At 34.2% G+C, this 26,965-nt stretch overlaps 1 protein-coding gene across 1 annotated transcript; it reads right to left on the bottom strand.

Moving 5' to 3' along the window:
* Nucleotides 1-971: 971 nt before the first annotated feature.
* On the bottom strand, nt 972-26,476 carry LOC307183367 (calcium-activated chloride channel regulator 1-like). The gene is given in 20 exon segments (XM_079915771.1): nt 972-1,239; nt 1,241-1,403; nt 8,601-8,837; nt 9,703-9,873; nt 10,436-10,587; nt 10,589-10,704; nt 10,834-10,851; nt 10,855-10,866; nt 10,870-11,058; nt 11,415-11,515; nt 12,948-13,125; nt 15,914-15,992; nt 16,206-16,354; nt 17,174-17,401; nt 21,141-21,230; nt 21,234-21,321; nt 23,311-23,415; nt 24,249-24,388; nt 24,587-24,727; nt 26,271-26,476. Coding segments are annotated over 20 exon segments (2,706 nt in total). The 5' UTR covers nt 26,430-26,476; the 3' UTR covers nt 972-1,049.
* Between the last annotated feature and the right edge of the window lie 489 nt (nt 26,477-26,965).

The following is a 26,965-nucleotide window of genomic DNA, read 5'->3' as shown; positions in this document are numbered from 1 at the left end:
ATGGGACTTTAGTGATGTTCCACAATTCATACAAAAAAAATTATTCTTGTTGTCTAATGGTCATTTCATGCCTAGGGTCAAAGCTTTGATAGACCACTTTGTTTTTTTTTTAACATCTTTATTGGAGTATAATAGCTTTACAATGTTGTGTTAGTTTCTGCTGCATAACAAAGTGAATCACCTATATGCATACGTATATCCCAATATCCCCTCCCTCTTGCATCTCCCTCCCACCCTCTTTATCCCACCCCTCTAGGTCGCAAAGCAACGAGCTGATTTCCCTGTGCTATGCAGCTGCTTCCCATTAGCTATCTATTTTACACTTGTCATGTCAATGTTACCCTCTCACTTCGTCCCAGCTTACCCTTCCTCCTCCCCATGTGATAGACCACATTTAATCAATGATAAAAAACAAATTTGACCTCCTTACTGCTTTGGACCATATTTCATTGAAAAATTATACTCTTTTTGATTATAGTTTATTTTAACATGAATTATTCATTCATAATAAAAATGAAACCTAAATAATTCTACCATAAAATTTTTTCTATTGTGGATTCATAAATATTTTTCAAATGGCTTGGATGAATTTTGATTTTGTTAATATACAATACCAAATGAATTTTTAGCACACTTTGAAAATGTTTCTTAAAAAGCCGGCAGGTAGGGAGTTCCCTAGTGGCTTAGTGGTTAGGATTCAGCTCTCTGGCGTGGCCAGGGTTCAATCCCTGTTTGGGGAAATAAGATCCCACAAGCCGCAAGGTGCAGCCAAAAAAAAAAAAAGCCAGCAAATAAAATCTGTATTTTATTTTATATTGAGTTAATAAATGGAATTTTTAAAAGATAGGAAATGGTATATTCATTTTGCTTACATTGAGACTAATTAGAACTATTAAACTCAAGTACTTAGGAAATTTACTACTTTTGTACATTCACTTGTATATTTCAAACAGCTTTATAAAAGACAATGAGTATAGCAAATTAAATTCTAAATAAACGTTTACCAAATATGTATAACATTGAATTTCAGTTCTGATACAATTCCTAGTTTAAAATACAGATAAAATCATAATACAAAATAATGTACAAACTAATACAAAAATTGCCAGGCTGATTGCAGAAATTTTGGTACCCAGAGCAGGGACACTGTCTTCTGACAGAGGAATAAGCTTGGCTATTTGTGCAACATTAGAAACCTCTGAGGTGTTATTGGCTTCATTGATGACTTGGACTGCAATATAGGTTAACATTTTCTATTTTAAAAGGTTCTGACTTAAATTCAAAATTTTCTATTGAGCTGGCCTCCTTAGGTATTAGACTTGAAGTATTCACTAAAGCAGCATTGTCAAAATCTTCTCGGAGATCCAGGAAACTCTTACTTATTCTTATAATGTACCTATTGGCTGGAAAACAAACAGATATTTCATGTACGTTAGAATCACTAGGATGCCTTATTGCTACCACATTGCCTTGCATTTAGGGGCCTATCAGAAATGCACACTGGGTTTTTTGTCTGGTTATTCCATATTCTTTATTTTAAGAAAAAATATGGGAACAGTTTTTTATCTAGTTATCTAATCACAAAGAATTAATTCAAAATTGTATAGTACTAAAAATGGAATCTAGATTTCTTTTTAGAAATAGAAATATGAAGAACTGAGTCCACTTTTAATTTAGAACAAGGAACACAGTAATGTTTGAGTATAGTAAAGATACTCAGTACTCTATGCCTGTATTATTTCTCATTAAGCTGAGAGAGAGTAATGGGACGGGTGAGGAAGAGAGCAGATAAGTAGAGTGGGAGCCAGGGATAAGGATAAAGAGCAAAGGGAGGCAGAGAGGCTGGAATGTGTACCAAATAAACATGTTTAGGAGCTAGGCAGACTTTGATTAGCACCTTAGTTCTACTATTTTCTGGCTGTAACAAAGAAAAATTTATTTACCCCTTCTTACCTTTAGTCTTCTTATCTGTAAAATAGAGAATCGGTCATTCAGTTCATTCAACAAATATTTACGGAATGCTAGTGATGAGCATTATATGTGATAATGCATGAAAAGTATTTAGCACAATGGGAGTTAATAAATGTTTGAAATATTAGCTGTTTTTACTGTTACTTTATCAAGAAAGGAAAGAAAGATGCTGACAAATGTTTCATTTCAAAATGGTTTTAGAAATCTACAAGGGCCATCGATATAGAAATATATTCTCACATTATGAAATGCCATGAACAATAAAACATCAGATGTCTTTTTTGAAGTGAAGACTTTATTTTTTTCATGAAGTGTTGAAGATGTTTTAAGCATGTGGTGAATAACTTCAATTTAGTGTTTTTTTTTTTTAAATTCAGGCCCTGTGCCTTAAAATTCTAGTCTTTCAATAAATAGGCCTTATTGATCTGATCTATTCCCCTACTCTTTACATCCTCTCTGCATTCCATTTACGTCGATCTATCTATCTATCCATCCATCACTTACTTTAATTCAAATATTTCATTGTGAAATTTTGCTTTCTTGACTTTGATCATATTATTTAGTTCCTTTTTTCCCTGTCATGACTCCCTGGAATGTGCCTCCCTCTCCCTATCTATGCAAATTGTACTCATTCTTGAAGGTCCAACAGGAGGTCCAGTTTCTTCATGAAGTCCTGGTCATGTATTTCATCCCCTTATGACTCTCTTCCATGAACTCTTATTGCATGGAAAGGAGTTTTCCAGTTTTATAGAGGTTCAGTTTATCTTTTCAATTTGAACATATTATTTTTGAGAGCAAAAGTATGTTTTTGTATGAACTAGAGTACTCTTTTTGTATGAACTAGAGTATCTGATACTGTGTTGGGCATGTATTTGACCTCCTTAATTACTTCTAGGCCCCAACAGACACATGAAAAGATGCTCAACATCACCAATCATCAGGGAAATGCAAATCAAAACTACCTTGCACCTGTCAGAATGTATTTTATCAAAAAGACAACAAATAACAAGTGTTGGTGAGAATGTGGAGAAAAGGGAATCCTCTTGCACTGTTGGTGGGAATGTTGGTTGGTGCAGCCACTATGGAAAATGGTATGGAGGTTACTAAAAGAATTAAAAATAGAACTACCATACAATCCAGCAATTCTACTTCTGGGTATTTTTCTGAAGAAAACAAAAACTCTAATTCAAAATGATATATGCACTTCTGTGTTCATTGAAGCATTATTTTCAATAGCCAAGATATGGAACAACCTAAGTGTCCATTGATAGATGAATGGTTAAAGAAGATGTGGTATATATACACAATGGAATATTACTCTGCCATAAAAAATAATGAAGTCTTGCCTTTTGTGACAACATGGATGGACCTAGAGGGTATTATGCTAAGTGAATTATGTCAGACAGAAAAGGACAAATACCACATGATTTCACTTATATGTGGAATCTAAAAAACAAACATAACAAAACAGAAATAGACTCATAGATATGGAGAACAAATAAGTATTTGCCAAAGGGGAGGGGAGTGGGGGGAATGAGTTAAATAGGTGAGGGAGATTAAGAGGTACAAACTTTAAAAAAATAGATTAGTCATGGGGATGAAATGTACAGCATGGGGAATATAGTCAGTAATACTATAGTAATTTAGTATGGTGACAGATGGTAACTAGACTTAAAGTGGTGATCATTTTGTATTGTATAGATATATCAAATCACTATGTTATGCACCTGGAACTAACATAGTGTTGTAGGTCAATTATACCTTAATAAAAATATTACTTGTTGAACAACAATAGAGATATTCACTTGATGCCCAAAATGACAAAATTAGAGGATCATAAAATATTAGAATTACATCTACTTGTTTTAGTAATTTTAGGTCATCTAGTCTGATTTGCATATTTGACAGGTATGGAAATTGGGTCCCAGAAAATTTAAGGTTTTTATTCAAAAATATATAGATATTTATTTTTTGAGATACTTCTACTACCTCCTTTTGCAATGCCTAAGGGTAAAATTTGATAGCAACTACAGTATCTTCCTATTTGTCACAAGGAAAGAGGACGATCAGATCCCACCTATTTGAGGCATTTGAGGTTAAACACAGTGAAGTTTTTTTTGTTTTTTTTTTTCTCTCCCAATGTATGTATGAAATACTTTCTTCCTTCTTTTAGTTCCTATAATCAGCATAAGGGACATTTATTATGAAGCCAATCATGAACTGAAGGCTTGATCTTAACTGAATTCAATTCAGAATTAAACATTTGGTCAGATAATTTCATTTATGGCTTTTTCAGTGGAAGTTTCTTTTTAATTTCACCGTATTTTTAAGGGTCATAATGTATTTCAGAGCTGTCATGATAAGAATCTCAATATTGAAGTACAAAGAGCACTTCATGGGTATTTTATGTTTCCTTTGGCTTTAGAATGATTTTTTTTCATTGTGTAATAATGATAAAAAGAAATATAGCTACATGGGAAATGAAAGATTAAAAGCATCATTTCTTTTCAGAGCATATAGTAAGGGGTTTATTATAACCCAGGAGAAATAGCATTGAAAGTGGCTTTTCAGCACTGACAACCTCTGAGATATGTGTCTATTGATATGCATATTGCTTTCATTTTACCACCTTAAAGGGAAAATAGCAAGATTGGCTTTACCCCATAAGAATCTACTAGTTTAGGGTGTCCCTGGTGGTACAGTAGTTAAGAATCCACCTGCCAATGCAGGGGACATGGGTTCAAGCCCGGGTCCAGGAAAATCCCACATGCCGTGGAGCAGCTAAGCCTGTGAGCCACAACTAAGCCTGCTCTCTAGAGCCCCAAGCCACAACTACTGAACCCACGTGCTGCAACAACTGAAGCCCGCGTGCCTAGAGCCTGTGCTCCACAACAAGAGAAGCCACTGCAATGAGAAGCCCGCTCACCACAATGACGAGTAGCCCCCACTCGCCGCAACTAGAGAAACTCGCATGCAGCAACGAAGACCCAATGTAGCCAAAAATGAATTTAAAAAAAAAAACAAAAGAATCTACTAGTCTAGCACAATACTGGAATATGGTACGCATTCAATAAATACTAATTTAATTTAGTTAAATTTAAAGCAAAGCTGAAAGTGATTTAAGCTTACTGGAATGATGGCAATTTATTCTAAGGAACTTGGAATGAATGAGATATTTTGGCCTTGAACTCTAATTCAAACTCCACAGCCAAATCTCTGCATGAGATCCTCTCTCTCTCTGGGAAATCTTCATTTAACTTGGCTAACTTCTCTCATTCTTCAAGCCTTAGGTCAGGGATAGTCTTCCCTGAAAAGCCTTTTAAGATATACCTTGTGATCTTAACCCTCAAGCAGAAGTGGCCATCCAATGGCATATCTCATCATATTCTGTAAAATTATCTGTTTATTTGCAGGAAGTATCTTCTGCACTCAACTAACTGTTGAGGGTAAGCATTGTTTCTTAAGAACCTAATAGCCTTAGAGGAAAACATAGGAAGAACACTCTTTGACATAAATCACAGCAAGATCTTTTTTGATCCACGTCCTAGAGTAATGGAAATAAAAACAAAAAGAAACAAATGGGACCTAATGAAACTTAAAAGCTTTTGCAAAGCAAACTACAATCAAGACGAAAAGACAGCCCTCAGAATAGGAGAAAATATTTGCAAATGAATCCACGGACAAAGGATTAATCTCCAAAATATATAAACAGCTCATGCAGCTCAATATTAAAAAAACAAACAACCCAATCCAAAAATGGGCAGAAGACCTAAATAGACATTTCTCCAAAGAAGACATACAGATGGCCAACAAGCACATGAAAAGCTGCTCAACATCACTAATTATTAGAGAAATGCAAATCAAAACTACAATGAGGTATCACCTCACACCAGTTAGAATGGGCATCATCAGAAAATCTACAAACAACAAATGCTGGAGAGGGTGTGGAGAAAAGGGAGCCCTCCCCTCTTGCACTGTTGGTGGGAATGTAAATTGATACAGCCACTATGGAGCACAGTATGGATGTTCCTTAAAAAACTAAAAATAGAATTACCATATGACCCAGCAATCTCACTACTGGGCGTAAACCCAGAGAAAACTATAATTCAAAAAGACACATGCATCCCAATGTTCATTGCAGCACTATTTACAATAGCCTGGTCATGGAAGCAACCTAAATGTCCATCGACAGACGAATGGATAAAGAGGATGTGGTACATATATACAATGGAATGTTACTCAGCCATAAAAGGGAACACAATTGGGTCATTTGTAGAGATGTGGATGGATCTAGAGACTGTCATACAGAGTGAAGTAAGTCAGAAAGAGAAAAACAAATATCGTATATTAACGCATATATGTGGAATCTAGAAAAATGGTACAGATGAACCAGTTTGCAGGGCAGAAATACAGACACAGATGTAGAGCACAAACGTATGGACACCAAGGGGGGGAAAGCAGCGGGGTGGTGGTGGTGGTGGTGTGATGAATTGGGTGATTGGGATTGACATGTATACCCTGATGTGTATAAAATTGATGACTAATAAGAGCCTGCTATATATAAAAAAAAAGATTTGTGCACTCAACTAAGTGCAAGTTATATAATTTTAAAAAATTTTAAATTTAATTTTATTTATTTTTTATACAAAACTTTTTATATTTATTTTCACTTTGGATGATCTGTCCATTGGTGTAAGTGAGGTGTTAAAGTCCCCCACTATTTTTGTGTTACTGTCGATTTTCTCTTTTAGACCTGTTAGCAGTTGCCTTATGTATTGAGGTGCTTCTATGTTGGGTGCATATATATTTATAATTGTTATATCTTCTTATTGTATTGATACCTTGATCTTATGTAGTGTCCTTCCTTGTCTCTTGTAACATTCTTTATCTTAAAGTCTATTTTATCTGATGTGAGTATTGCTAGTCCAGCTTTCTTTTGATTTCCCTTACATGGAATATCTTTTTCCATCCCCTCACTTTCAGTCTGTATGTGTCCCTAGGTCTAAAGTGGGATCTCTTGTAGACAGCATATATATGGGTCTTGTTTTTGTATCCATTCGGCAAGCCTGTGTCCTTTGAGTGGAGCATTTAATCCATTCACGTTTAAGGTAATTATCGATATGTATGTTCCTATTACCATTTTCTTTATTGTTTTGGGTTTGTTTTTGTAGGTCCTTTTCTTCTCTTGTGTTTCCCATGTAGAGAAGTTCCTTTTGCATTTGTTCTAGAGCTGGTTTGGTGGTGCTGAATTCTCTTAGCTTTTGCTTGTTTGTAAAGCTTTTTATTTCTCCATCGAATCTGAATGAGATCCTTGCCGGGTAGAGTAGTCTTGGTTGTAGGTTTTTCCCTTTCATCACTTTAAGTATATCATGCCACTCCCTTCTGGATTGTAGAGTTTCTGCTGAGAAATCAGCCATTGACCTTATGGGAGTTCCCTTGTATGTTATTTGTCATTTTTCCCTTGCTGCTTTCAATACTTTTTCTTTGTCTTTAAGTTTTGCCAATTTGAGTACTATGTGTCTCAGTGTGTTTCTCCTTGGGTTTATCCTGCCTGGGACTCTCTGCGCTTCCTGGACTTGGGTGTCTATTTCGTTTCCCATGTTAGGGAAGTTTTCGACTATAATCTCTTCAAATATTTTCCGGGTCCTTTCTCTGTCTCTTCTCCTTCTGGGACCCCTATAATGGGAATGTTGTTGCGTTTCATATTGTCCTAGAGGTCTCTTAGGCTGTCTTCATTTCTTTTCATTCGTTTTTCTTTATTGTGTTCCACAGCAGTGAATTCCACCATTTGTCTTCCAGGTCACTTATCTGTTCTTCTGCCTCAGTTATTCTGCTATTGGTTCTTTCTAGTGTAGTTTTCATTTCAGTTATTGTATTGTTCATCTCTGTTTGTTTGTTTAATTCTTCTAGGTCTTTGTTAAACATTTCTTGCATCTTCTCGATCTTTGCCTCCATTCTTTTCCGAGGTCCTGGATCATCTTCACTATCATTATTCTGAATTCTTTTTCTGGAAGGTTGCCTATGTCCTCTTCATTTGGTTATTTTTCTGGGGTTTTATCTTGTTCCTTCATCTGGTACATAGCCCTCTGCCTTTTCATCTTGTCTGACTTTCTATGAATGTGGTTTTTGTTCCACAGGTGGCAGTATTGTGGTTTTTCTTGCTTCTGCTGTTTTCCCTCTGAGTGCACAAATCTTAAAAAAAAAAAAAAAAAAAAAAAAGAACCTAATAGTATTTGAAAATTCAACAAAAGGTCAATCAATGAATGAAATTGTGCAAGTACAGAAATACTTAGAAAAAGTTTTCCCTGTTAGGGAGAAAGGGATGCAACAGAAAGCTCTTAAGCCAGTCTTCTCCAAGTAATTTCTAAGATGGTTCATACTGTGAGAGGCAGTTTGGCACAACAGAATCTGACGAGAGTGAGTTAGACTTATAATTTATTTAATGTGAAGTACTTTGGTCCAGTTCATTATTTCTTGCAGCTTAAGTTTTCACATATGAAAATAGGTGGCCCATAGTAGACAATCTATACATATTATATATAAATAAGACATTAGAAAATTTTTAGCAAATGAAAACCAGTGGGATTTCTTTTAGTATATGATATTTTTAAATGTAATATGAAACTTACTGTTTCCTTTATCTAGGACATTGCTAGGGGCTGTCCATGAAAGTTGAATATGATCTTCTTTAAACTTAGCCTCAAGGTCTGTAATTTTAGCGGGTGGGAACATGTGAGGGTGATTACCAGGAGGAGGAGCTCCTGATACAGTAAACGACACTCTAGAGGTTAGTCTGTTAAAGTCCATTTCAGCTTTTGCCACGTCACCTTTGACTCCAGATCTGGGCCAGTTCCGTATAATTTTACCTACCAAAACAGCAATTTTGTAACTTTTCATATTGTGATACCTATTCTTTATTTCATAATCTCATTTGCAGCTGTAGAGGGTTAATATTGATTGATAGCAGCCATTGAAAAAGTAACAGCTTTTAGTGAAAAAAAAGCTTGTTTTATTGGTGTCATTTAAAGATTGATGAGGAGGGACTTCCCTGGTGGTCCAGTGGGTAAGAATCCGCCTCCAAAGTAGGGGACATGGGTGCGATCCCTGGTTTGGGAACTAATATTCCACATGCTGTGGGGCGACTAAGTCTACGCACTCAAGAGCCCGTGTGCCACAACTAGAGAGCCCGCTCACTGCTGCTACTGAGCCCACAGGGTCTAACTAGAGAGGAGCTCGTGCCCCAAAACGAAGAGCCTGCGCCGCAACGAAGAGCCCCCGTGCCACAACAAAAGATCCCACATGCTGCAAATGAAGATCCTGCAACTACAATCCAATGCAGCCAAATAAATATTTTTAAAAAATAAATAAAATTGATGAGGAGACGTGCAATGTTAGTACTATCTTTTAACCTATCCATCTTTACTTCTTGACTGTAAATTCTTCAAGGACAAGGATGGCAACTTATTTATCTCTGTAGTTCCAGCATCTAGCAAAATGCTTGCCACGTAGGACGTGCTGAGTAATTTCTTTTTTCAATGTAAATGAACCGAAGGAGATGTAAACAAAACATATTGGAAACATAGTCCTATGCTAGGTCTGTTAACATAAATATGGTTTTGAAACATAAAGGTGATTATATAACTAGGTTTTCCATAGTACATTATAATTTAAATGCTTGCCACATATAATTTACCTAAATAAATGACACATTTCTATTTTAATGCCACTTACCATTTTCAACATAGCCTGGTATGTACAGAGCTTTGTTCTGTTGTTGTCTTAAACTTAGCCTAGCCATGTTGTTTCTTTCCTGGGCATGTCCTTTTAAACTGTATCTACCGCTTCCATGATAATCTGTAAAATATCTTGAGTAGATGCCATCATTCTTGACAGTATCAGTACCTTGATATTGAAATGTAATATTAGACATAACAACAAAGTAAAAATGACAATATCAACTTCATGAGCACTAGTGATGGAAGCTATTTTGGGCAATAGTATAGCACAATTTTTTAAGCACATGAGCCCTAGAATCAAACTACTTGGGTTCAAAGCCTGGCTTGGCCACTTGCCAAACTTTGACTTTGGAAAAGTCTAATTCATGGTAAGCATTCAATTAATATTAGCTATTATTATTTCATAAGAGACTCCTAACAAAATAAGGAAAATATAACTAAACCACAGAAAGCATATGCAAAACACCGACACTAATGAAAATAGAGAAAAACTGTACTCTTGTTACATGGGAAAGGCAAAATTGTTCATAAAATTTAAAGAAGATAAATGTGCTCATGTTTATGCCTAGACAAGATAACTAATTGAAAAGTTAAAAAGTTTTAAAAACATTAAAATTAAATTCACTTAAAATATGTTTCATTAGCATATATAGGAAATATTGACTTCTAAGTCATGTGATTATAGTAGGATTTTAAGTTCAGTGGAAGTTGACGCAGATTCTTATTACCTGCACCGTTGTCCCATAGCTCTAATGTTACTTGATGTCCATCTTCAGTTTCTATAATGGCTGTTACATTGATTCCCAGTACAGGCAAAAACCCTTGACTGACTTGTGCATAAACAATCAGTGGGTTAGGGTAATGGGCTGTAGTTTGACTTGTGACCTGTTTCAATTACTGGGAGTATAGTAGGACTTCTTGCTCGAGTAGTCACTGTCACCGTTTGCATTTGAGGGCTGGCATGATTATTTAGAAGGCTGTAAGTCCAAGTACCTGTCTGAAAATTTTAAAAATACCTATTTGAGAGCTTTTGTAATATCTTCCTACTCCTGTATATGATGTTATCTTCATTTTTTCCTCAAAATTGGTTGATAAAGCATGGAGAAAATTTAAAAAATATTCTTACTTCTGCAATACCTGGTATTCAAAGACAAGCAGATCAAATATTTAGCTTATCTTCTTTGAAATCTGAGGTTTTATATTTCTTTCCTTGTGGACCTTGGAGAAGAATTTCTGGCTTTTGTATTGTCCATGTGACAACAAAGAAGGTGGCATTTCCAATTGTACTGTCCATAGGCACTGTACCATTTATCCATTTCCTTCCTGTAATTGTCAAGGCTTTGCTTTCCAACTGTTACATAAATAAAAACAACAAACATGTGAAACTGATTTGTTATTACAGTTAGTAACATTTCAAAGTTTAGTCAGTTCAGAGTAATTCTAAATATACTTTTAAGATTTCAATTAAAATAACTAAGAATTATTTTGAAGAATTTTGCAAATAAAAAGCATTTATACTGATAAAAAATAGAAAAATCAAAAGAAAAAGTGACTATAAGTATCACAAAAAGCAAATTCAATAAGGATGTTACACCTGAAATGTTTTCAGGCAGAATAGTTATTTATTAGAGAAAGAAGTTACTATTTAGGATAACAAAAAGTTATTACAAGTGTAAAAAAGCAAAGAATTTTTTTAAAGATACTGACCTGAATAGCCTGCTGAGTGATGCTGCCACTTCTAGATGAAATTCTACTGAAAGCATTAGTAAGGCCATTTATGTCTTTATTGGCATAAAAATGATGTCCTCCTAAAATGGAATTTTATTTACCTTTATAATACTAATTTTATTTTTTAAATTTTTATTGGACTATAGTTGATTCACAATGTTGTGTTAGTTTCAGGTATACAGCAAAGTGAATCAGTTATACATATACATATGTCCAATCTTTTTTAGATGCTCTTCCCTGTTGAGTAGAGTCCCCTGTGCTATACAGTAGGTCCTTATTAGTTATCTATTTTATATATAGTAGTGTGTATATGTGAATCCCAGTCTCCCAATTTATCCCTCCCACTGCTTTTGCCCCTGGTAACCATAAGTTTGTTTTCTACATCTGTGACTCTTTCTGTTTTGTAAATAAGTTTATTTGTACCATTTTTTTAGATTCCACTTATAAGCAATATCATATGATATTTGTCTTTCTGTGTCTGACTTGCTTCACTCAGTATGACAACCTCTAGGTCCATCCTTGTTGCTGCAAATGGCATTATTTTGTTCTTTTTTATGGCTGAGTAATATTCCATATAATACTAATTTTAAATGGGAAAATCATGTTTGCTATTATACTCTTATCAATATACTATAAAATACATTAAAATTTTTCTTTTTTAAACTTACAGAAGATGAATTTCCCAGACCTTAGGAACTTTTAATATATCAGTATCCTAGATGTAATCCTACAATAACTAAACCTTGCTCAAAATATGTTAGAACAAAGAAAAAAACTAGCCAAATATTATTTTTATATCAGTCATTAGATTTAAGTGCTTTCCACATTAGTAAAGCTGATCTAATCACCAAATAACATTATGAAAATTAAAGACAATTTTTAAACTAGCTGCTTATTTTCTAATTTTATCTAAGATATACCAAAACAATTAGAGAGTGACAGTTTAGAATAAAGTAAAAATTGATTAAGTGCAGAAAATAAGTGATACAGGAGTTAATGAAGAGGGAGATAACTTAGGTGTCAGGAGCTGGAAAAGAATGGATTTCAGAGAGCAAGACTCAGTAATCAGGTCTCTAACTCTAGCCTTGGGCAAATGATTTCTATTCTCTAGGTTTACATTTCTTCCTCAGTGAAATAGGGCTATCTGAATCTCTACTTTAAGATTGAGCAGGACAGATGCTGAGCCAGAATTTTGGAACTTCAGTTGAATGTCATTAGTAACCATGGAGAAAGAAGTTTCACTTTGGTGGTATTGGTAGAAAGTGGTGAGAAATGAATGAAGACAGAAAATGTTGACTAATATTAGAAAAAGTTAATATAGGTAGAAATGGAGAGAAGTGGGGGTGGGGAGAGGAAATATATTAATTTGAAGGACAAGGACAAGGAAAGGACAAAGATTAATTTTTTAGAATAGGAAAATTTTGAGCAGTTTGTAGTTTAAGGGGAAAGAGCCCCTGGAATGAGAGAAACTGAAAAAGTGTTTTCTATTCAAACTCTATTCCAAAGGTTTACCTGTCATATCTGACAGTGTCTCCAGTTCTTTGGCAGCAGAAGGTCCCAGAGCAATGGTGTGGATGATCGCATCACTTTGTTTTACCTCCTCAGAGCATAAGTTTATTTCATTATCTTCCCTATCAGTTAGTAATATGATTTCAGAACCAGAAGTGCTTTGGTTACTGTGGATAACTGCCTGATAGTAAAAAACCAGATTATTAATTATAGAATATAATATCTAAATAAATTAAGCTAAGAATAAATCTGTTCTTTAGTCTTGGAGAAGTTTTTAGTCCTATGCATCAGAATAGGCAAAAGGAAACTTTGTATTGTCATTCCAGGTTTTGTTGGTTTGGAAATGAGTGTAATGTAGAATGGTCTTGTAGGTTTCCAAAGGCAGAATGTTAACAGTGCTTTCACATATACTTAAGCTACCCAAGAGAGAAAGAATAAAACACTGAGAACAATGTCTAACCCATAGTAAGTACTCAATGAATGTTAGCTATTTTTATTATCCCAGGAGATACTTGGGGTAGAGGCAAATGACCCAGGCAGTTTGGAAGTTTGCACACTAGATAACATTTGTAAGGCCGTGACTGAAGGCAGGTGTTCAAAGTTAAATGATGTGACGTGCCTTTTAACGCATTTTAGTTGCTAATTGAAGAATCTCAGGATTTCCTGGAAAAAACATTGACCTGTCATGAAGAAAGAAGTTCCTGAATTTATCAAGTATTATAATTTGGGGGGTATTTTCCTGATTTTTACCAAAAGTAGTGGCTAAGACAATTTACTCAAACAAATTGAGAGTAAATTCTAGCTCCGCCATTTGCTAAATAGAATAGCTAGTGTTTAGTTTCTCTATCATTCATATATATGAATATATATTTATAATAGAGTTCTATAAATAGCTCACTGTAATGATTACCTTTTTGAACTTTGGAGTAAGAAAGAACAGATTTACCAATTACTGACTCTATGATCTTGAGAAAGATATTTAATTACTCTGAACCTCAGTTTCTTTATGTGCAAAATGGGCATAAAAATAGTGCCTGACTAAAACATTAATGGTAATGATAAAGTAAGATCATGAATGTAAAGCATTTAACGTAGGCACTGATGCAGTATATGCTCAATAAATTTCAGATATTATTATGATTCTGTAAGTAAAAGCTTATATGTTGATATGGTTTCTTTACATGAGTAACAGAGGTTTTTTATATGTCTGAATGTAATTTGATATAATCTCTTCAGTAATAGACTCTGTGGTCAAAATGTCATAGATATATATCAAAACATATTAAGAAAAACATGTATGAACCAACATGCACAAACATTATAACATATTCCCAAGATATAGTACTGTCATATTTTAGAAGTGAATAGACATATATGAGAATTATGATTTTTATAATAGCAATCCTTTCTTGAGCACTTGTTTATCTTTTTTATTGAATTATAGTTGATTTACAATGTTAAAAGTTTACAAAGTTTCAGGTGTACAACATAGTAATTTACTCTTTTTATGAATTTACAAAGTTTACAAGGTTTCAGGTGTACAACATAGTAATTCACTCTTTTTATGAATTATACTCTATTTAAAGTTATTACAAAATAATGGCTATATTTCCCAGTGCTATACAATATATCCTTGTTGCTTACTTATTTTATATGTAGTAGTTTTATCTCTTAATACCATACCCTAATCTTGCACCTTTCCCTTTCCTCTCCCCACTGGTAACCACTAGATTGTTCTCTATATCTGTGAGTCTGTTTCTGTTTTGTTCTATACATCTGTTTGTGTTATTTTCTAGATTCTACATATAATTGATAACAGAGTTTTTGTCTTTCTCTGTCTGACTTATTTTCCTAAGCATCATGCCCTCTACGTCCATCCACATTGTTGCAAATGGAAGAATTCCATTCTTTCTTATGGCTGAGTAATATTGCATTGTATATATGTATTATATATATATATATACATACACCCTACATCTTCTTTATTCATTCATCTCTTGATGAACACTTGGATTGCTTCCGTATCATGGCTATTGTAAATGATGCTGCTATGAACATTAGGGGAGCCCTTATTTGTCTGACATAGTTCCTATTAAATGAGATAGGTTCTGTTACTTTCCACATTTCATTAATTGAGGAAACTGAGACTTTCTTAGTTGAGTAACTCACCCACAGTCATTTAGCTAGGGCATAATAGAACCAGAATTCCAGGTTTGTCTGAATCTAGAACTTGTGTGTTTTCTTAAAGCAATATGATTTACAGGAAACAGATATCATGAGGAAAACTAAGAGACGATATTAACTAGTGGCCAAAATAAGACTAACAGTCTCCACTTTGTAGCTGAGGCAATGAGAGGGTCAGTGAAAGGAAACGGTTTTCCTTTCACTGAAAAAGAATATAAATAGGCTTAAATAGAGGCTGTCTTAGGTTGGAAGAAATTCAGATGAATACTGAAGGTGTTTTAATATAGTTCACAATTTTTATTTCATTAAACTTCTATGCATCTGTCTTGAGTTTGGTACTATACTTGAGGAACTACCTCTATCTTTGTGATTTTTAAATGTCAATTTAACTTGATGAACTGGGGTTTTCTTTATCCGTAATATAAAAATATTAGTAATCTCCCTCTTCCACAGTCCCCTTAACAGCATTATTTTCTCCTCATAGAAATTCAGACTATGGGAGTGATAAAGAAATGAGGAGCTCCTAACTAAGTAATGATGATTATGTGCACACAGGATTTTTCTTCCCTTTAACCACTCCTCAGCGCAACTCAGTTCCTCAGGAGCATGTGGGTGAAATAACCACTCTGAGAGGATCCAGCTATGAACAATAGACAACAGAAGGTCTTTAAAAATTATTTAAGTGAGGGACCTCTAAGCTCATGACCCTTGTTCCAAGAGAGCTGGACAAAATTAAAAGCAATGATAAATGGCAAGTGATATTTAGAAAAGCATTCTTATCTTACCTGGAATCCTGCTTTGAGTCCCCTGCAAACTGAAGTTCCACCATCAGCTTGAGGCAGATTTCGGTAAACATCATCATCAGTTTTTTTGGTTTTTTTGTTTTTGTTTTTGTTTTTGTTATGCGGGCCTCTCACTGTTGTGGCCTCTCCCGTTGCGGAGCACAGGCTCCGGACGCACAGGCTCAGCGGCCATGGCTCACGGGCCCAGCTGCTCCGCGGCATGTGGGATCTTCCCACACCGGGACACGAACCCGTGCGCCTGCATCGGCAGGCGGACTCTCAACCACTGCGCCACCAGGGAAGCCCATCATCAGTTATTTTTGTTAGATGATTTCGGATTTCAGCAACACTGTCAAATGTAACCATCCCAACCAAGGATCCCTTTTTGATAATTTGAATCAAGTGTAGTTCTGCTGCTTGATCCTTTCGAAAGAGACAGTCTTCCTGTAAGAAAAAGATGTCTGAACAATTCCTGAGTTTCCTCCAATCTTGACAGATTGGTGAAAGACAAAGTTCATGGGCCAGAGATCATAATAATAATTGATTACTGTATTTTAGAGTTTAACTTCTTCATTATATTAAAAAGAAATAATATTAAAGAAAAACTTTAAAAATCAGTCATATTATACTTGGAAAAGCCTTAAAATTTTATACCTTCTTCTTTAACAGTAAGAAAATAATTTTAAAATGCACACAAAAATGTTTGTTGCAACATAATTTTTGATAACAAGTTGAAAGTCACCAAAATGTCCAATAATGGGGGTTATTTGACTAAATTATAATATGTGCATACCATATGACCATTAAAACTTGTGTCATGGAATCGTTTTTTTCCCTTGGGGAGTGTTTAAGTTATAGTAAGTAAAAAAAATCATATTATAAAACATTATATAAGATATAATCACATTTCTGAGGAGGAAAAACAAAATACATGAACAGAAAAAAGATAGGAATGACATATGCTCCGTAGAATTATGGATGATTTTCGTCTTTTCTTTTTGTTCAGTTATGTTATTTCTAGCTTGTTAGAACTAAAAGTTAAAGAATAAACATCATCCGTAATCCAATAACCTTAATATAATAATTATTTTTATTTTAGTATATTATCTTCTAGTGCTTGTCCATGTAAAATCACTGTACTAAAATTTATTAGAATAATAAAAATATTTTTTAGTTAGCTTAGTAGAACTAAACCTAAGATTAAATTATATTTCTATTAGCTTAAATACCTAATTTAGGAGAGCTAACAAATAAACGTGTTACTGAATTCATGCTTCCAGATTTATCAAGTAACGAACAGACTACCCGCTGTTTGGACTTGAGTAACGAAAATGTAGGATGAGTCGGTGGATTCATTTCTCTCATAGGAGATATATTCTGAAAGTCATCAGAGTCCATGATTACATCCCACGTGGTTCTGCCATTGCACATTTTGTTTTGTAGGTTTGGAGCTTCTGTATCGTGTCTTTTTTCTGTACAAAATTCAGTCACCTGGGAAAAATCAGTTGAAAGACAGTAGTACGGTAACTGATGAGGCATTACCTTCCTTTCCAAATATACAGTTGGCTGCCTTGTACATCCTCCACAGATTTTATCTCCTGACAGTTAAAAATTATTTCATAATCTAACATTGTCACATCCATTTTGCATATTTGAATGGAGAAAAAGCAAATTAAAACCATCAATATGCACTGGAAATTTATTTGGTAATTCTTTTAGGTATAGGTAGATCATAGCACTGGGGGATGATGGCGGCTGATGCAACTGCTTAAGCTAACTTCTTACTTTCCCTTCTAGACTCTTGGGGGACTCAAGCCTTGAAATAAATTTAATGGAAAAAGGGACAGGATTTGCAGTAATTTCTAGCTTCCCCCTAAAAGTGGAGTAAAGAAAATGGCCTTCTTTAATTGCCTAAGCATTTTCTATCTCTTTATAGTTTATTGAAAAACTTGAGAACAGATATTCTAACAATCTCAAATGTAATTGGCTCTGGTGAACTTAGACAAATAAAATAATACTCCCGAAAAAGTAATGAAAATGTGGGAAGAAAATGAGGAAATGTGATTGCTTCTCTTTGAGTTGCAAATGGTGAGTTGTATCCAGTAATTCTGCCAAATGATACTTCATTACTATAGAATCTATGAAAATCCTCCAAGTTTTGAAACCTAGTAACTTGGAAAAACACTAGCATAAACTAGTAGCATTCAGGAAAGAATTCGTCTTGCAGTAAAGCCTCAGCTTTATAAATATCATTTTGTTGTTTTAAATGCCCTCCTTATATAAATCTCCTGCTGTAAGCTCAGATTTAGAACTAAATTATTAAACCTGAATACCTTTTATTCAAGTTTTAAGAGTTTGTTTTCTTTCTGTTAAGTTTCTGATCTACATTTTTCAGAAGGGGTTATATTGGATGGGAGAAAAATATAGTTTTCAGTCAAAGCAGTGATTTATAATCAACTTGATGATATGAAATGCCTACCAAATGTGGCTCCTCTTGCTACTGTCACTGCCTTTATTCAGGGCCTTCAGGTCTCTTATCTGCCTATTGCCATGGCCCTCCAACTGGTCTCCCTGCCTCCACTATCTCACTTCCTTTTGTTTTTCACAGTCAGTAGAATTATCATCCTGAAAGGATAAGCTGGTTACATCACTAGACTGAAGTTGATAAAATAAAATACAAACACCTTAGTTTTGTAGGTTCCAATTTTGTGTTTCAATTTCATTTCTTGCTTCTTCCTCACCATGTATGCTTTGCTTATAGAACATTGAACTTTCTCCTGTCCTTAGAGTATGCCAGAAACTTTCACAAGGCTCTCGCTAATACAAATGGAAAAGGAAATTTGTGCAAATTAGAAAAAGGTGCCCTTTTCTCAAGTTCTTTTATTGCTGTCTACCTGAAAATTGTTCTAATGAATATGAAAATCTTTAGTGACCATGATGCAAGTAATTTGGGCAGTGCTCAACTTGTACAGTCATGTGTGGCATCCTGTATTTTTCTTATTTTTTAAAATCTTTTTTCTTTCTTTCTTTCTTTTTACATTTTTAGTGGAGTATAATTGCTTTACAATGTTGTGTTAGTTTCTGCTGTATAACAAAGTGAATCAGCTATATGTATACATATTATCCCATTATCCCTTCCCTCTCATCCCTGTATTTCTCCATCTTTGTTTCTGTAAACCTGTTTCTTTGCCTAGAATACCCTTCCCCTTCCTACTTTAGCAAGTTCATACTAATTTTATTTCCAAATCCCAGCTCAAAACTCATCTCATTAGACACAATTTTCTGACTTTCAATTGGAGACATTTGCTGTACTCTCATGGCACTTAGTTTCTACTTCTTCCTACTTTGTATTCATATTTATTTTTCTTTTATCTCTACTTCTCTCACTAAATTGAGTTCTTCAAGAACAGTTATTTTTAATTATTTCTATATTTTTTCAGTTCCTAACATGGACATGAAGTGGGAATAATGAATTTTAAAGAAAGAAAATCATGGACTTGAATATTCATTATTTCAGATCATATTTCTCTTGAGTCTGAGCTTATGCCCTGGGTACAGATGCTATGCAATATATTTAGTCTATGTTACGATAATTAGAAGGTTGTGTTATTATGCAGAAGATATATGGTTAAAGTACAGTATTTATCTCTGAGCCATATCTTATATAATTAGTTGCCCTCCATATTTCAGTTACATGATTTTCTTTCATTTTCATTTATTTTTCAGGTAGGCAGCATGAGTTATCTCCTCATAGTCAAATGCTTTTGGAATTTATAGTTTGGTACAGACAGTATATATTCCAATTATCCTCTTGCATCACATGATCTGATATCTATTTGGATGCTGAACTTTGGCTGCCTTTGTGGATCCAGATTCAGCAGGTTAAAGTGAAACTTCTAGATTCATGTTTCAGATATTCCCAGGAGGGAGTTTTATTAGGCTGGAAAACAATTTCTACTTAAATATCTCACTGGATTCATTTAGGAGTTTTAGAAAAAAATATCGAGTCTATATTTTTACTCAGGTCCTTCATCATTAATGCCCTAGACTCCAAAACAATTTTAAATCTTATTGGAAATAATAGGCCTTTCCAAACCTCTACCCATAGAAGTCTATGTTGCTAGTAATTTGGTATATGAAAATTTGCTTCTTTCAAATGTTAGTTTACTATCTAGAGATAGTATACTTTATTTTGATTTGTTGTTTTTGATAACTTTCATATGTTTCATATTTTAAAGTCTTTTTTACATGTTTCAAAACTTTCATTAGGTAGCTATAATATGTTTGCATTAATTAAGGCTGGATTTATCCAGGGAAAGAGACAATTCCCTATTATCCAAATATTTTATAAATTAAAAAAATTTTAAGTTTATGTTATACTTACCTTGTGCTAAGCACTGTAATCGTACTTTATTTATATTAGCTCTTATAAAACTAACAGCAATAACACTGTAAAGTGAGTTTTATAATTCCTGTTTAAAAGACTAGAGAATTAAATCTCAGATTTAGCAGTTTGCTCAGAGTGACACAGCTCGAAAATTACAGACTGGGTTTTGACATCAGATCTGTCTGACTCCAAGTCACCTGTTCTTATCTACTGAGGTTTATACATTCAACCAAATATTTCAGGTCAAACATTAGCTTTGGAACTTGAATTATTGTGTTGTTATTTTTTAATTGGTCAGATTGGTGATTGTGAACCTCTCCTCTTTTGTTGTTCTGTAGAGACAGAGCCGTTTATGTTTTCACAATATCACTTTGCAAAACTTAGTGTGCTTTAGTGTGAAGATAATGGAAAGTAGAGACTGTCAGTACTTTCCCAAGCTGAATTTCCCAAATTCATTTTCCCAGAATGAATTACTTTGGAATAGTAATATGAATAACACTTAGAAGAAAGAATTAAAAGTAAGGTTGTAGTTCTAGACACAAGTCTACAGAAGTCAAATGAGGGAAGGGATGTAATAAGAAATTCTGTGATGCCAATGAGAAGGGTACAGTTCTACCTCTGAAGAAAAAAGAAAGCAGGCTAGTAAGAAAGGGTGGAATAATTTCCAGATACACCCTGACAAGACTGGACACACAGGACTGGATAAAATGGCTATTAATTAACTGTCTTAGTAATTTCCCTTATTTCTATTGGTATATATAATTTCATAGTAGAAAATCCAGCTTCCCTAATTAATTTTTCCTAAAGGGTTCCTTTGTGAGACTAGGAAAAGAAGGTACTTACAGAATGGAGACTTTGCATAAACATAATGGACTCCCTTGCAGTATGGGATTTTTCTGGGATGAATATACATTTTGCTTCATACAGCCTTGTCTATGAGTCACGTCTGCATGGCCTTGTTATGCAGCTGCCTCCCTGGCATTTCTTGAAAACCACGTTTATACCAGTAATATGAGTTGAACATCTGTGATGAAAGAATTAGATTATATTTGTACATGAAGGCCAAAGAAATTATGAATAAAGACTAACATCCTAAAATCATTCCCTCAGTGATAATTGCTCTAGACCATGTACCAACATTCCATTTTGACAAAAGTAGGCAGTGTCTTCCCCCTATTTACCATGATTTCAACAAGAACAATGATGTTAATTCATATTTCTTAATGTTTACTGCTCATTAATATGATTAATATATCTATTATCCTTGTGACCTTGAGTTTAAGATGATAATTCCTAATTCACAAGGATGTTGTGAAAATTGAGTTAAGAGATACAGAGGAGTTGCTTCCCAGCAGGGAGGGGAGAGTCAACATTATGCTTAAAACCCTCTTAAATTTCTTATGTATGGTACACATATACATATATATATACACACGTATACATATTGCTATATAGATGTATACATATATGCATGTATACCATACATACAAAACCATGTGTGGTTTTTGTGTTTACAGCATTTTACAATTTACATTTGAAAATCACTGAGCTAGACTGAAAGAAGAAATGAAAATAAACCCTGCATGGAAATGCTTGTGCATTCAAACCTTTTGGTCTTTATAATTGTCAAGGCCCTGGCAGAGAATGAGGTGGGGTGGGGTATGGGTAAAAGATAAAAAGAGTTCTTGTTTATCTGCAGGATTTACTCCCATTCTGTGTTAATATTAAACTTCAAAACATTAATCTATTTAAATAAATTTATTTGTATTGCAAGGATTAAAGGAGATGGTTAGTCATGTTTTCCAAGAGGGTTAGCTCTAGAGTAAAAGCCTGAAAACTAAACTTACACTGCCTCCAACAAAGTGCCTGGCACACAGTAGGAGCTCAATAAATGTTATTTTAGATACTTGTTTTTACTAATATATCTCTTTTTATGACTGATAAGGAAACTCATTTATTTTTCATTAATTTATTAAAAATTGGTTGTTTGATACATTCTTTGTTTAGCTTTTACTTTGTACCATGTCCAAGGCTAAGGGATTAAAAAAAAAAAAAATCAGCCCTCAAGGATCTTAAAACACAGACAATTACTGCCCAGTGTGAGAGAAGCCCACGCACATTGCTTTGGGAACAGTGTCAAGGATGTCTAACCCCAAATGGAGGGAGAGGAAAGACACTTAGGGAAGAAGCATTTAAACTGAGTCTGAAGGATGAACAAGCATTGTTTGAATAAGGGAGTCGGTGCTGGGAGGAGTTGCGTGGGAGGAGGTGACAGTAATGAGTGTCCTGGGTTGAAAGCCTCCTCTGTGGGAAAGATTCTAGGCAGCTTAAGAGAGAGAAAGCAAACAACACAAAGGCATTTTTGTACCACACCTCTTTTCTCTAATATGTTTTTTATCCTAAAGACTTATTTTCTATTACACTGATTTCTGTTGTTCTTTAATACTCATTAACTACTCCACCTGCTTGACATTTTTAATTTAAATATCTCATCTATTCATAAATAGGACCTGTCTAAATCTACCCAGAATTATACTTCTTAAAAAATCAATTTTCTCACTTATCCTTATGAAAAGTACTTCTTAAGCTCAAGATTAAATGAAAATTAAATATATTTAATATGAGGCTCTAACAGTTTAATTGATTTCAATGAAACAGATTCACCTTAAAAGGTTATGAATCAAACGGAATAAAAGATTGGGTAGGAACTTGAACTCTAACTCTCAGGTATCTTAAGTTTTAGGGTACAACGTTTTTCTTTCTCTTTCCTCTGACAATAACATATTTTTAGTACAACTCCCATGAATACTGAAAATTTTCCCAAATTTTGATTGATCTTGATTCCAAGGTGTAATACCAGAAATTGTTGGACAGATATATAGTGGGGCAGGTTGGATATTGCAGTTAACTCTGAGCATTCAACCACTGAGGTAGCCTTTGTTTGCCTAGTACAGAAAATTAAAAAGTCATAAGTGAAAGGTTTTGAAAACAGATTTGTTCAATAGAATGATACCTTGTTGCTTCAATAGTGTTTCTTCTGGAAATATAGAATGTCTGGTCCACATTATACTCATCAAATATTCCCCATCGGAGATGGGCCCACTCATGGACAAATACTCTGCATATGAGAGAATATTCCCACTTATAAATTTATGTTTACAATACATGTATCCCGGCTTTTTGAAAGTTCACGTTACACCACTTCACTTTTACGAAAGACCTTAGTACCTGTTTTTGCTAACAGAAAGAAGTTCGAAGAGGACTTTTGCTTTTATAAAAAAAGCAAAAAGTAAAAATAGCAATCAGCATTTGTTTCGCAGCCAGCTGTTTTACAAACAGCACACACCCAGAGCAGGAAAAATGGCACCACCAAGCTCCTTCCCTGGGAATCGCACTCAGCATCTCACTCTCAAACCCCATAGATTTGAACTGTGTCTGTGAGCATCTGTGCTTTATCTCGACATATTTTGTTCATCTGTTAACACGATGTGTCCTAAGGTAATTGCTTCTTTGCTGTATACAATCTTGACTTATGAAAGGTTTCATAGAAATGCTTCTTTTGGATAGAAATGCTTCTTTTGGATGCTATTCTTTGGATAGCTTCTTTTGGAAATGCTTCTTTTGGGGGAAACCTGTATTTAACTATTTTCCTTATATTTTAAGTCTCCCTTCCCCATATCCTCAACCTGAGTCAAGGAAAACTAGAAATTGACAACTTTCATAAGGCCAAAGAAGTTAAAATGGGTTAGTATCAATAAATGGTTAATTTTATTATTAAACACACACAAAAAGAAATATAATTAGGTTGAACATAACTAGTAAATTTCCAAAGGTATTAACAACTATTTTTTCCTTTAAAAATTTTTTTAAAATACCATTAATCACAATGTTATATTTGTTTCCAGTGGAAATAAAAATAGAAGTATAAAATAGATATCCCTATCTCAGGACCCATAGATAGGCAAATTATTAGTCAACAAGAAGTTTGGAGTAAAATGTATATATTGTCCTTTTTCTCCACATTTTCCATGTTGAAGTGTATGGGGATCATCTCCATATTTTAGGTAAGAATTAGCAACTATGACATCTGCCTAAAAAGCAGAACAGACAAGCCAAAACAGATCCCAAGAGCAATAGAAACAAGGAGTTTTTCATCTAAATTAAGACCCATAATATTACTAATTTAAATACTAAAGTAATCATCAGTAATTACTAAAAAAAATTGAGTATTAATTTTTTTAAATCACAGGGAGAAAGAAACAGTTTAAGAGCTAGATAAAATACCCTACCTGGTCATGTGCTTCTTGTTTTGGCATTAAGTACTCAGATTTTGACTTCCAGGTCATTGGAATTAAAATGCTTACATTCCTGAAATAAACTCTTCGTTTGGTGGCATGAAACAGGTAAGTAGAAGCTTCAGTTACCATTTCCTGAAAAAATTAAAAATACCTTGTAGTAACAATTTCACAATGAAATGAAAATGTACAAACAAGAAGAAGCTAGGGGCTTCCCTGGTGGTGCAGTGGCTGAGAATCTGCCTGCTAATGCAGGGGCCACGGGTTCGAGCCCTGGTCTGGGAGGATCCCACATGCCACGGAGCAACTAGGCCCGTGAGCCACAACTACTGAGCCTGCGCGTCTGGAGCCTGTGCTCCGCAACAAGAGAGGCCGTGACAGTGAGAGGCCCGTGCACTGCGATGAAGAGTGGCCCCTGCTTGCCACAACTAGAGAAAGCCCTCGCACAGAAATGAAGATGCAACATGCAAAAATAAATAAATAAATAAATAAATAAATAAACTCCTACCCCCAACATCATCTTTAAAAAAAAAAAAGTTAATTTAAGCCCCTCTCCCCAAATATTTTGGCAAAGACTAACTGAAAAATAGGTTACATTTTACTATATTTTTCTAGTCTGGTAAATCAAATTTACCACTGAGCTTTTCATTCAAGGCAACAGATGCCTGTAAACTCTCATTTTTATATACTTAGAAATCAATTCTTTAGTTTTCACTTATCCAGACCTGCATTCAGCATTATGGGTTGGAGCAGGGAGTGAGGGTGCTAGGTGAGATATAAAGGTGATTAAGACTGGCAGTCTGTTGGCAAGTTGCTTATTGAATTGAACAGAGGTGCTTAAAATGGGGTTGGGAGTTTAAAGTTTGGTAGATTTTATACTGTTGTTAATTGAAAAAAACATTTTGCTAGATTTATTTTGAGTTATCTTCTCATAAAGAATGTGTTCATAAAAGGCAAAGTTTTACCAAGCAGTGAATTTCTAAAAATATGTAGGTCATTGGCTTCAAATTCCAGTTTTGCTACTTATCGTATGACTGTACAAATCACTTCTCTCAATTTATACAACAAGGGTAATTAATAATCTCTATTCTTGACCACCTCATAGGGATATTGAGAGGATCAAAGAAAACAGTATATATTAGAGTGCTATATATAGAATATTTTATTATAATGACTAACCCAGATAAAATTAGGAAGTAAGTCAACTTCAAAAATAAGTAATATTTTCTTTAAGATCAGATACCTAAGAATTTCAAAATTTTTAGAGTTGAACAATATGAACAACTGAAAAAAATGTATGATAATGAACCTCTAGGGCTTAAATGGAGGTTAGTTATTGAAACATTATAAAAGTAACTTCATAAAGATAAAATTTGAAAATAATTCTCCAGTAGCTCGAAGGTCTTTCTTTTAGCTTAATGAGTTGAACAAATATTAGTAGTTTGGCCTTTTAATAATTCATTTGGAGAATGACTAATGCTATTAATATATACTATATAATATTTAAACTAAGCAGGTATTAATCTTGATAGTTTAGATACATGTTATGTAAATGACGAATACTGTCTAAGCAATTTTGGAAAGTTGTAACTGTGTGAATGTGTGTATGTGCCTAGGTAACATGAGTTGAAAATATTCAATGAAATAAATATAAATGGATAATCAATTTTTCACTTACCTTTATGTTTTGAATGAGTTTTTCATCTTCTGGCACACTGGGGTTAATTGCAATGACAGTGCCATCATATCCATTGTTAATCAAATTTACCATTGAGCTTTTCATTCCAGGCAAGAGATGCAAAGTTAGGAACAGAATAACATTCAGAGTGAGCACCATTTTTTCGCATGTTACAATAAACCTATTGGAAATGTAAGGAGAGTATTTATTTATCTGCTTAACTCAGAAATTTGACTCTAGACCCAAATATTTGCAAAAATATATTACTAAAATATATATATATTATTACTAAAATATTTTGATGAACTTCTTTATCTTATTCTAAAGAGTTCTTTAATTGTTAAGTAGCAATGGGGATTATGCTGAACATTTATCATACTTTCTAAGACAGCTAAGGTTAAATACTCATTGAATTGAGCAATTCTTTTCGATTGTTTGTGTAGTAATCATCCTCATCATGGTGATCATTCTTTGTCTTCATTGTCATCATCATCAAATAGTATTAGATATTTTCCAGTTCTGGGATCTATTTACAGAAAAGCGCTCTGTGGAAGGATGAGGAACTGAAATGAAAAGCACCAGGAAATAAAAAGGCTTGTTTAAAAAACAAAACAAACCAAAAATGAATAAAGAAACTAGAGTGGGAGGGGCAGTGAATTAGGATTTCTATTCTTTAGATGAGAGTCATATTATAA

Source organism: Stenella coeruleoalba, assembly GCF_951394435.1.
Source record: "Stenella coeruleoalba genome assembly, chromosome: 1".
In the NCBI taxonomy this organism is placed as follows: domain Eukaryota; kingdom Metazoa; phylum Chordata; class Mammalia; order Artiodactyla; family Delphinidae; genus Stenella; species Stenella coeruleoalba.
This window is presented reverse-complemented; position numbering and strand designations above follow the sequence as displayed.